Genomic DNA, 11877 nt, shown 5'->3' with positions numbered 1-11877 from the left:
GATTGCCATTCATGAGCCTTCGAAATAAGATCATATTGCATCAGGAACAGTGCTGGACTTGGAATTTAGAAGAAAGACCTGGGTTCACATCCTGCCTCAAGTAAGCTGTGCCCATGGGCATATCCCTTCTCTGAGCCTCAGACAGAGCTTGGCAGACATTGACTGTTGAATCTTCTAATCCATGAAAAGAAAAGTAGGCTTGGTAGATGTTCATCCATCTCCTTCCAGAAATGGGCATTTATAAGTTAAGCACTTGGATTTGTTTTTTCCATAATGACCTATGGGTGAAAGCAGGATTTTACTGGCTGATTTTATCTGCAATTGACTCATGCAGCGTCTTGTGCTCCACACACCACATGTATGGTACACTAGGCAGAATGGAAGCCAGAGCTGAGATCACGTGGCCAGACTGGGCACAGCAGAACCAACAGCTGAGTGCTCTTCCCCCAGCAAAGAGAGGAGCCCCTCCCCTTCTCCACAGCTGAGGGAGGAGGAGGGGCAGCAGCCCCACTTTACTGGCCACCCCCAATTTGCTTTAAGGACTGGGCAGGCTTTCAGAAGAGGACCTTGGTATAGACATCACTGTCCTCTAATCTTGGCTTGCACGAAGTGCAAGTCTCTCCTCCAGGACTCCGTGGTCCTTTCCCAACCCATACTCCTCTCCCCTACCTCGATCGTCCTAGACTGGAGAGCTCTCTACCAGCTGCTCTTTGCCTTTAAGAAGAAAGCCACCAAAGGCAGCTAGGTGGTGCAGTGGATAAGCACTGGCCCTGGATTCAGGAGGACCTGAGTTCAAATCTGGCCTCAGACACTTGGTACTTACTAGCTGTGTGACCCTGGGCAAGTCACTTAACCCCCATTGCCCCACAAAAACAAAGAAGAAAGCCACCTTGCAATCTGCCTGTCTGCAGGTGCTATCAGGTATCGGGCACAGCTTTGTCTATAGATTTGGCATGGGGGTGTGACTTGGGAGTTGTGTAGTTGAAAGTATTCATATGGTCTTGGGTTTGGGAAGTGTCTTTGGAGGAACAGAAGGTCCAAATAGCCTGTCTCTCTCTGTCTCTGTCTCTCTGTCTCTCTGTCTCTCTCTCTCTCTCTGGCAGAGGGTTAAGTGACTTGCCCAGGGTCACACAGCTAGTAAGTGTCAAATGCCTGAGGCTAGATTTGAACTCAGAGCCTCCTGAATCCAGGGCCAGTGCTTTGGCCAGTGCTTTATCCACTGCACCACCTAGCTGCCCCTCTCTTTATCCTTTTAATTGGAGCAACGGTACCCCCAGGGTTCCCAGGAATCAACACCTTGCTTCCAAACTAATAGCCCTCTGGACTGGGGGGCAGGGGCACCTCATACCAGGCTTAGAGGGAAAGCAAAGGTAATAACAGATTTAGGGAGGCAGATACCAATACAACCCTGCCTCCTGCCCCTCCCACCAGGCCCTCACTCAAGTTATGCCAGAGTCATCCATGCCAGCGTCCACTCCTCCCCAAGGTTGAGCAGGAACTCCCTGCCCTGGAATGGGTTTGCTTCATCTGATCCCTAGAGCTAAGAACAATGAGGGTCGAAGCGGACACTTCCCTCGTTCCCAGTGGCCTGAGCTCACTTCCTTCCTCCTCCGGTCCTCAAAGGGAGCCTCCCTACACTGAGCAGGGGCCTGGGCTCTGTTCAGCTTTTCTTTCTCCCTCCTCCCATTCCCTCAGGGCTCTTTTTGACCAGGTAGTGGAGGATTTTAGAAGCCCCTGACCCATCTCTTACTGTCCCAGTGAATTCTCTCCCCACACAAACCCTCAAGTCCTACCTACACAGGGAAGGAGTTGCAGAGACATAGCCTCAGAGGGGTTTAGGATTTATTTATTGGGGGTGGGGGGGTGGGGCAATGAGGGTTAAGTGACTTGCCCAGGGTCACACAGCTAGTAAGTGTCAAGTGTCTGAGGCTGGATTTGAACTCAGCTACTCCTGAATCCAGGGCTGGTGTGTTATCCACTGTGCCACCTAGCTGCCCCTGGGGTTTAGGATTTAGAAGGAAAGGACCTCAGAGATTGTCTAGTCAAAACCCTTCATTGTTCAGATTTTCTTTTTTAAAGGCCTCTTATTGGAAGTGTGGTGAGGGAGCCAAGAATAGATATGATATCCCCAGGGATTCTGAGTTTGGGGAAGAAAATGGACTCCCTGGATGATGTAGTGGGGGGGAGGGGGGGGAGAAATCCATTAGTCAAATCAACAAGTATCAATCATGAGCCACCAACATACCCCTCGTTCCTGGACAACAGCAAGAGTGGTCTCAGGGCAAAGGGCCTTCCCCCCAAGTCCCTAACATTTGCACTCTGTCTAGCTAGCTAGCCTTCAGCCCCATTTTCCTTGGGGAACTAAGAGTGCAGTGGAGACCTAATTAATTGACCAAGTAAATCTTCCTTGAATTTTGCCAGTCTCTTGATGCCCCCTGCTGCTGCCCCACACCCTCCAAGAGCAGAGCCGGGAGCAGGAGTTGGGGTGGGGGTGAGGAGGCTAGAACCAGCCCACCCCCAACAGCTCATGCAGATAATCTGTAGTAAGCAAAGATCCACAAACTCCCAGGAGTTTAAAGCTATAAGGAACTGTCCCATCCCTTTAATAGATGAGAGTTCTTGAGATCCAAAGATGTTGAGACTTGCTGATTCACACAAATCCTGGGCAGTGTCAGGAGTCAATCTTAAACTGGCTTTGAATGTCGTGGTTTTACCACTACCCGCATGCACACATGTGCATGTATGCAAATATGTATATACATATTCTTGGCTCTGAAGGCTTTGGGTGGAATTTCTCCTCTGCTCTAAGTGGAAAAAACCTGACTCAGCTCCTGGAAGTTCCTTCCCTTTCCCTCCACTTCCCTCCCCCCCCCAACCTTCCTGCCTCTTTCCTTCATGTCCCCCCACCCCCATCTCACACTCCATACACAGATAAAGCTTTCTTCTTCGGTGCCTAGCCTAGCCCTGCTCCCTCTCTAACTCCCCTCCCTCCCCTCTCAGCTCCTTCAGTGGCCTGAGCCACTAGCCTGGCACTGCCCCTGGCATGGGCTTGGTGATTGAGCTGAATGTCTGAACAAGCTTCTCCTTATTCATTTTCCCTTTTTGACTCAGGTCCCTCTTGTGGTCAAGAGGGAGATGGAAATATCTGAAGCAGCTTCTCCCCCCATCTTCCCTGGCCTGTTCACTTCCCTGCCCCATACCCACTGCCCAGATTATTCCCCCTTCACAGATGAAGTCCCTGTGGGGAAAGACTTCCTCCCTCCGCCGCCGCCCCCCCCCCCAGTTCCTCTGACTCCCTTATCCCTGCTTGGAACTTCTAAGGCTCTCCTAGGCCAAGGGAATTTATGGAAGGGGAGGAGGTCACCCAACCCAAGATAGCCCCTGGGGAAAAGCATGGACTGGGGATGCCGGAGGGAAGCTAGGAGAGATTCTGGCCTCTTCCTGCCCACCCACCCGCCTCTGGTTATAGGTCTTTTCCTCTTGGAGGGGCAGCAGGAAATGAGTAAAGGGAGGGGATAGGGCTTTAGTAGGAACACCAGGCACTAGAGACCAAGCACAAGAGAGAGAGGCAGGAGGCAGCCAGAGCCAGTGCATCCTAGGCATCAGGAAGAGTGAAGGGGAAGAGAGTAGTCACAAAGCAGAGGAGTTCTGGATGATGTGGAAAAGCAGAAATAGTTCCTGAGTCCCAGAGAACAGTGAAAGGATCAGAAGTGGGGTCAGCTGGCAGAGAATAGCCATCCCTTTTTTCTGTCCCTGGTTCATCCAAGCCACAGGCATCAACAGAGAACCAGCCCCTTGACACAGGTGAGCTTGGTCAATTACAAAATTGGGAGTGAGGGGATTTGTGGGGAGGAAGTGCTGAGGAAGGGCAAACAATGGGAATGTGATGGGAGAACTTGGCCCGGCTGAACTGCTAGGGCCCCCCATTTGTGCCCACGGGCTTATGGCTTGAGGAGGAAACCACAGAGGGACTTGGATTTGTTCCAGAGAGACTCTATTTTATGATTGGGTGGGGGGAGGGGGTAAGGGAGCACCATTTGGCCTTTGGACTGAGACCTTGCCTCTGGAACAGAAAGGGGCGTCTCCCTGCCTAGGGGTGCCTGAAGAGCTAGAATGTGTAGGGAGACAAAGTCTCTAGCAAGGGGGAGGCGGTGCGGTTGAGAGACGAGAACTAGGAAGGGTAGCGGGGGGTCGGGGCCCAATAGCTGGTGAAGCAGGTATTTGAAGAGTTAAGCCAGCAGGAGGACGGGAACTTCCTGCAGGGTTCCTCCCAGGTTTCCTGCCCCACTTCAGGAGCTCAGGAAGGTCTTTTGGCCTCCCCTTTGTTTGAAGCCGGAGCCCCCTCCCCAAGCTGAAGGTTCAGCCCTGTCCACATTCCCCCACCCCCAACCGGGGGGCATGGGGGAAGGGGACAGGTTGTTGCAAAGAGGAAATGGGGGAGAGTTTTCCTGTTCTCTGGCCTCAGTATCCTCGGTTGAGCGGGGAACGAGGGGCAGGACCCCCTACCTCCGCAGCTCCTCTCCCTCTTCCCTTCCTAATCTCAGCCCTCCCCCAGCTCCAGGACCAGGTGGCCACCAGCCTCCTCCCCCAGCCCAGTCGGGCATTCCCTGGACAGAGGCCTGTTGTCTTAGCAACGAAGGCATTCAGTCAAACCCCAGCCCCTGGGAAGAGTCTGTGGGGCCCATTGGGAGGAAGGGACCGAGCTGTTACCCACCCTCGCTCCTCCCCATCCCCCACAGTGCTTTAAAATGAGATGAGGGCCTGGGGGGGCATCTGGGCAAGGATCCCACCTGGCGTGATCTAAAGGGGTCTGGGTTCAGGGATCAGCCGGGGTTTGAGCTCCTAGGCTGAGTCCTCTGGAGAATAAGGGGCTAGGGGCGGAGGGGACTCTGACCAGCTGCAGTGTGACAGGGTTATTGTTGGTGGAATCGGCAACTGCGGCCCCTAGGAGGCCAGGCCAGTGCCCAGGAGCTAAAAACTGCCCCCTTCTCAAGTTAGGGGGAGATTAGCCACATGGCACAGTGTCACAGGGGAGAAGGAGGAGGACAGAAGGTACGGTGCAGGACCGGGTATCCTCCTTTATCTGGGCTCTCACCCCCTCCCACCCTTCCTCCCCTTCCTCTCCGTCCTCTCCGTCCTCCCCTCCCTCCCCTCGTCCCCTCGTCCTCTCCTCCCCCATCCCCTTTCAGAGGTCAGTTTCTGCCTGTCTCTTTAAAGGACTAGATGCGCCTCGGCAGGAGCTGGGCTGTACCATTCGAGTCACAGAGGAGGGGGAGACCGGGTTAGGACTTCCCACTCCGCCGAGGAGTAAAGGGGAGACTCTGCACCACTAGACATTTTCCCATTCCCAAGTGAGCAGAAGCGCCTTTCCTTCCAGGGAACCGGGGGAGGCTCCTCAAGAAGGGTCTTCTCCAACCTGGCAGTCCAAAAATCCTTCCCCTCCTGGCATCCTGCAGACTGCCCTGGTCCCCGCCCTCCCTCTGATCTTTTAAAGGGGCCGCGCGGGGGCCGAGGGGGTGGGGCTGTGGGAGGGGAAAGTTGGGACGGTTGCAAAAGAACCAAGTGCGGGCTGGGGGGTCTGGGGCTTGGGGCTTTGAGCGCCGGTGGCCATGGGGGTGGCTCGGGGCCCTCGGTACGAGTGAGTAAGTGCGGGGCGGTTCTGCGCCCCAACTTTAGGGACCCTGCGCCCCCAGCCTTGGCACCGATGCCCCCGCCCCCCTTCCCGCCCCGGGAGACCGGCCCCGTTCCCGGCTCCCGGGCCCGAGCAGGCGGGCGTGGGACCCACGTGCGGCTGGGGGCGGGGGGACCGGGGGGCTGAGCCGCCAACAAAGGGGGCTTGTTCTGCCGCGAGGGGCCCCGGACAGGGAAGGGGGGAACCCAAGCGCAGGGGCCAGAGCGGGGTGCTGGGGAGGCCGGGGCCGAGGTCGAGTCAGCATTCCGGGCGCGCTGGTTGGAAGGGGAGCCCTGCCCTGCCCTGCCCCTGCCCAGCCGCAAGGCCGCTCCCCACCGTGGGAGGTCCGGATTGCTCCGACCAGGTCTCCCCTGGCCAGTCTTGGGGCTGCCTTTGTTCTTCCTCAGAGAGCTGAGGCTTGATCGGCAAAGAGAAGTTGATAGATTGGAGCTGCAAGGGACAGAGATCTTAGTCCAACCCCACGTAAGGAAAGTAAAGCGAGATCCCTAACCAGAGAGTTGAGAGACTTCGTAAAAGACATAGTTAGAACGGGCCTTAAAAGTCCTGTCAGCCAACTCAGAACTGGGGAGGAAGAATAGGCACTGGCCGCGGAAAATCCGGGGGTCCCTCCCCCTGAGCTACCCAGAGAGTACTAATACCTTCCTCTCCCACCTCCTAGCAGTCCTGAGCCAGCCCTTCAGCTTGCAACAGGAGCCCCCAATGATGTGGGCAGGGGCTGGGACGGCCCTGGCCCTGACCTCGTGGTGTCCCTGGCATCAGCTGGGCCCAGAAGTGATGAACCAAAGCCCACTGCCCACCCATCTTTACCCGTCGGGGCCTTTTCTGGTGGCTTGAATGCTCCAACCCAGGACTGCAAGCCTCGATTCAAGGTCGATCTGGACTTCAGTGTCTTCGATGTTTATAGCCTCACCCAATGAAGGCTTTGTGAATCAGAGCCTCACCATTTTCTATCGAGATCGACTGGCAAATACCCATACCATGATTCACACCTCCGGCCAGTGCACGGTGGGGTGCGCCCAGAATAGTAGCCTCTGGAGCACCTAGAACGATTGCCTGAAGGTGTCCGCCACGATATCAGGTCTCCTGATCGAGAAGGCCTGGCCGTCATTGACTGGGAGGATTGGCGCCCCCGTCTGGATCAGGAACTGGCAGAGCAAGGACGTTTACCGCAAGTCTCACGCCAGCTGGTCAGTTCCCGACACCCCACCTGGTCACACAGAGCAGGTGGTAAGCAGGGCCCAGTATGAGTTTGAGTTTGCTGCCCGCAGTTCATGCTAGAGACCTTACGGTGGGGCGAAGGAGACTCGCCTCGCCAACGTCCTGGGGCTTCTACCTCTCCCTGACTGTTACAACCACGACTACGTGCAGAACTGGTCTAGCTACACGGGGCCGCTGCCCAGAATGTTGAGGTCTCTAGGAACGACCAGCTGCCTGGCTCTGGCTGAGAGCAGTGCCCTCTACCCTTCCTTTTACCTGGATCCCATGCTCAAGTCTTCCTCCAACTGTCGAAAGTTTGTACTTCCCGAGTGGAGGAAGCCCTGAGGGTGGCCCGTGACCACCATGCTGGCTATTCCCTACCAGTCCTTCGTCTACACAACGACCTACCTATACCCAAGGCTTCACTGTGCTCAGTGAGGTAACCCAGCTGCCACCAAGAGAGCTAGTGATGGGAGTGGGCACACCCATAAGGAAGTAACATGTCAGTGCTACTCAGAGAGAGAAGAGGATCTTAAAGACCTTCCAGGCTAAACCCCCTCACTTTTATTCATTATTTATTTATTGTAGTGAAGCAGTTGGGGTTAAGTGACTTGCCCAGGGTCACACAGCCCAGTAAGTGTTAAGTGTCTGAGGCCAGATTTGACTGGTACGCCGACTCCAGGGCCGGTGCTCTATCTACTGCGCGCACCTAGCTGCCCCAACCCCTCACTTTAAAATGGGGAGACTGAGGCCCAGAAAGGGGAAAGGATTGCCGTGGCAAGGGATCATAGGTCCATAAGACTTTATCGCTATAAGGGGCCTTAGAAACCATATAGGCCAGTTCTCATACTCTACTAGATAAAAGAAGTGAGGTTGGGAGAGAATTCACAGTCTTAAGAAGTGGGCTGTCTGCAGGGGCCAAACCGTGCCTAGGTATCTAGGGCTCCATTTGCCCGAGCACCAGCCTCACTTCAGGGTCCCAGGGAGGAGGGTGAGATGGGAAGAAAACTGGGGAAGGTGATCTTCTGAGTTGGATAAAGTCTTGCTAAGCCCCTTCCCCACAGTTCAAGAGTGGGAGGGAACTTGGTAAACCCCTTGGGGGAGGGGTTACCTGCATAAATTCCCTTTTCTCTCTCCTCATATACCCCAAAACATCTGGAGGGGGATAGAGAACAGGCTTGGACTTGTCCTGCCATGGGCCACTCTTCCTCTGATCTGAGGCTTGGAACTGTGCCCAGACAAGCCTGGGAAGACAGGCAGGGGTTATAGAAGGTAGGAGAAAGGCAGGAAGGGACCCTACTCTACCCCGCCTTTGCCTACAGTTCTGACCTCTCACTCCTCCTCCTAGATGGACCTCATCTCTACCATTGGGGAAAGCGCAGCTCTAGGGGGCGGCTTGGAATCATCTTCTGGGGAGATGCAGATTATACCAAGAGCCCGGTAGGTGGGGCCACAGGGCACAAGGGGCCAGGTATTACCTATGGACCGGCCCAACCAATGACTCACTCTCCCCCAGAGGGCCACAGATGTTCAAGACCATTTATCATCCAACTCCTTTATTTTACAGATGGGGAAACAGAGGCTCAGAGAGGGGAAGGGACTTGTCCAGCTTCAACCCAGTGACTAAATGACAAACAGGATTAAAATCTAGGTTTCCTGACTCAACCTAAGGCTCTTTCTGTAGTCTGGATACCAAAAACAAACCAAAAAAAACCCAACCCCCACAAAAAACAAAACCACATCCCAGAAACAAAGAAGCTTCCTCTGGGATGCAAGGGCAGTATAGCTGCCCACACAATCAAGAAAGGCTTCTCAGGAGAAAGTTAAGTTACAGTCCTAAGTTACCAGAAATAGGAAGAAGGGAAGAAGGAACCTTGTTCCCGGTCATCTCATCGTAGAGATGTTGAAATTAACCTAGAATGTCAGAACTGGGAGGGGCAGAGACTCAACGGATCTTGAAGGTGGAAGGGGCATTTAGTCCAGCCAATAGAGTCCATGCTCAGAAAGTGAGCCCCCCCCCAAAAAAAAGATGAAAAAGTGAGCTCCCCCCACAAGACAGCCTCTCAAAGCCCCCCAGGGATGGTGGAACCTCCTCCTTCCCAAGACAGCTCATTCCACTAAGGGAGAGGTGGAATTGCCGAGAGGTTATTGTTGTTTTCGACATCGAGCCTAAATTTGACTCTTCTAGGGCCAAACCGAACAATTCAGAGCCCTGTAAGTGCTTGAAGATAAAATGTCAAAGCAGAAAGCTCTTAGAAGGCAGAAGGTAGATCAGAGCTGGGGGCGGGAGGGCCCTTAGCATGTGACCCTAGATTGTCTGAACGGGAAGGACTTTAGATTATGAGTAGGGCTCTGTGGGCCCAAAGTCCCAACTCCTCATTTTACGGAGGGGAACCTGGGGCTGAGAAGTTCCTGTTAAGTTCCATGGCCCATCCTGGCCCAGTGGCCCGTTCCATGCTGTGCCCACAAGCACGCCCCTCTCCTTGCCCTTCACTCCAGGTCCTCCACTTTTCCCTGAACTAGCATTTAAAGGAAAGGGGAAATGTCTCTTTGTCTCAGCAGCTGCTCTGAGCTCCTCTTTTCACCCGCTCCTCCCCTTGTCCTGAGTGCCTCCCCAGCCAGGAAAGGGGTGGGGATGGGAGCCTGGAGGGATAGGATCTGGCCTCACCATTGTCCCCCTTTCTGGCCGGGGGGGGGGGGGGGCTCCCTCTCGTGCACAGCAGAACACAGGGCAGACTCAGCCTCATAGAGACAAAAGGCACAAGGGAAGGGTCCTCAAAGAGGCAATTCCTCCCCCCTGCCAACTCCTGTCCTCCAGCCCTATTTGAGACAAATGGGTTTTCTTTCCTGGGGGCCTCCTGTACCCCACCCCTGGCTCTAGGTATCTGTGCTCTATTCCTTGCTCTAGTTGGGATTTTCTCCAAGGCCTCACACAAAAAGGATCCCACGATTGGGGACAGGGAACAAGAGAGTCCCCAAATCCCTTGTTCAGTGTATCAGCCACCAACTGTGTCAGAGCCTACCAGTTTGGGGCTTTGGAAGCTCTGGAGTAGAACATGGGCCTGCCCCCTGCAGAGCTTTGATGCAGGAAGGAGAAAGATACAAGGGAGAATGAGAGATTTGGGGGAGGGAAGGCTCATCTTCCCTGGCCCAGGGAGGGGGGTGGTGTTTGAAAAAGGAGGGGTGGGGGCCAAGTTGGGCCTTGAAGGAAGGAGTGTGCATTATTCCAGGCCTAAAGAACCGTGCTTGGCAAAGGCACACATCTGGAGCTGGGAGATGGCATGGCGATCATGATGTTGGCCATAGAGAGTAACTTGGTCTGGCTAGAACTGAGTGAGGGAGGGGCAGTCCTACCCTCTGCCACCGCCAGGCACTCTTTTGGAGAGAGGCCATGTGGGGTGATGGAAAGGGACCTGAATTCAAATCTTGCCTCAAGCACATCCTTAGCTCTATGGCCCAATGCAGTCTGGGAGGAGTAAATGCATTGCCCTGACCTGCTCTCCATCTGTCCCCTCCAGGAAACCTGCCAGAAAATCAAGGAATACCTGGAGAACCACTTGGCTCCTTACCTTGTGAACGTCTCGGAGGCTGCTTTGCGATGTAGCGAGGGCCTGTGCCATGGGCACGGACGGTGCCAGCGCCGGCAGCCCGGCTCCAACGCCTTCCTGCACCTGAACCCCCGGAGCTTCCGCCTGCGCCCTGCCCAGGGCCTCGGGGGGCCCCGTCTTCCGGGCTGAGGGCGAGTTTCAGCCAGACAGATCTGGCCCAGCTCCGGGACCACTTCCAATGCCAGTGCTACCAGGGCTGGCACGGGAGAGCTGCCAACACAGCCGCAAAGTGCCCAACAGGGGCGCCCGCCAGTGGCCCCTCTGGCCTGGCGGCCCTGCTGGCCCTTGGCCTCTGGCTCCTGCCCTGAGTGCAGTAGATGGCCCATTAGGGCTTTGTGATCGTAGGGCAATGTAGGGGTCGTCGGGTAACTCAGAGCCGTGTCATCTGCTCCGTGCAGAGGAGAGCCCAGGAGCCTGTAGGTGATGTAGTCAGGGTAGGGGCTTGGCAACAGACTCATCCCCAGCTCTGCATTGCCCTGATGGCAGGGGCAGAGGCAGGGGCTGGGCTGGATCTTCCCCTTTGTGGGTGTGTGGGTGTGTGTGTGTGTGTGTGTTTGGAGGGGGAGTAGCCTTCAACCCTTTGCCTATATTTCCTCCTGTTTTAAGGGGGATGTTGAGGAGAAAGTTTGTATGAGTTGCTGCTGGGTGTCTCCCCATGCTAGGGGAGGGGCTGTTAGTAGGGAATAGGGCTGGGGGGGGGCACGGCAGGGCCGTAGGAGCCCCCTGCCCCTCTCCTCTCTTTCTATATTTATTATTATTATGTTATTGTTATTGGGATATTTTGTAAATTAAACAGAAAAACAAACAGTTCTTTATCTGGAAATATGCAAGGGGTGCACTGGGAGGGGGCCCGTCAGTGCCCTCCAGGACTCTTCCCCCCAGAAGCAGAGGATGGGGAAGCAGGAGAGCAGCCCCCAGATGGGTGGGCTCAATGGATGAGATGTCTGGAAGACCCTCCCTCTCTGGCTTAGCTTGCACCCATCCCCCCTCCTAGAAATAGGCATACCTCAAAGAAGGGAGGCACCCCCCCTTTAATTAACTGCTTCTCCAGGCACTTAGTCCCCTCCTTCCCCCAAAGGATTTCTGCCCTCTGTGGCTCAATGGGCCCCGACATGTGGTGTTGCCAGACCAAGGAGGGAGGTTGTGGTATGGACAGAGTTGGTGGCCGGGGTAGAGGGAATGGAATGCAGTGGTGGAGGGGGGTCTCTGGGCTCAGGGCCAACCTTCCACAGCCCTGTTTTTCCCATGGGCACCTTGCCCGGCTCTGCAGTTCTCGACCCTCTGCTTACATTCTTCACGGAGTACTCTCCCCAACGCCCAGCCTACCAGGGGAAGGAGCAGGAACTGAATCCATCTTCCCCTGCCCAGCCTGTCACACAC

General features: G+C 55.2%; 1 protein-coding gene across 1 annotated transcript; it reads left to right on the top strand.

The window, feature by feature from the left end:
- The first annotated feature begins 6376 nt into the window (after positions 1–6376).
- HYAL2 (hyaluronidase 2) lies at positions 6377–11327 on the top strand. Its single transcript, XM_043980513.1, is given in 14 exon segments — positions 6377–6428; positions 6431–6594; positions 6596–6650; positions 6653–6819; positions 6821–6863; positions 6866–6906; positions 6908–7208; positions 7211–7276; positions 7279–7328; positions 8238–8285; positions 8288–8329; positions 10408–10596; positions 10598–10633; positions 10635–11327. Coding segments are annotated over 14 exon segments (1410 nt in total). The 5' UTR covers positions 6377–6391; the 3' UTR covers positions 10806–11327.
- Positions 11328–11877: the final 550 nt, after the last annotated feature.

Source organism: Dromiciops gliroides, chromosome 1 (assembly GCF_019393635.1).
Source record: "Dromiciops gliroides isolate mDroGli1 chromosome 1, mDroGli1.pri, whole genome shotgun sequence".
NCBI classification, from domain to species: domain Eukaryota; kingdom Metazoa; phylum Chordata; class Mammalia; order Microbiotheria; family Microbiotheriidae; genus Dromiciops; species Dromiciops gliroides.
Note: the sequence above shows the minus strand (reverse complement) of the source record. Positions and strands in the feature narration are given on the sequence as shown.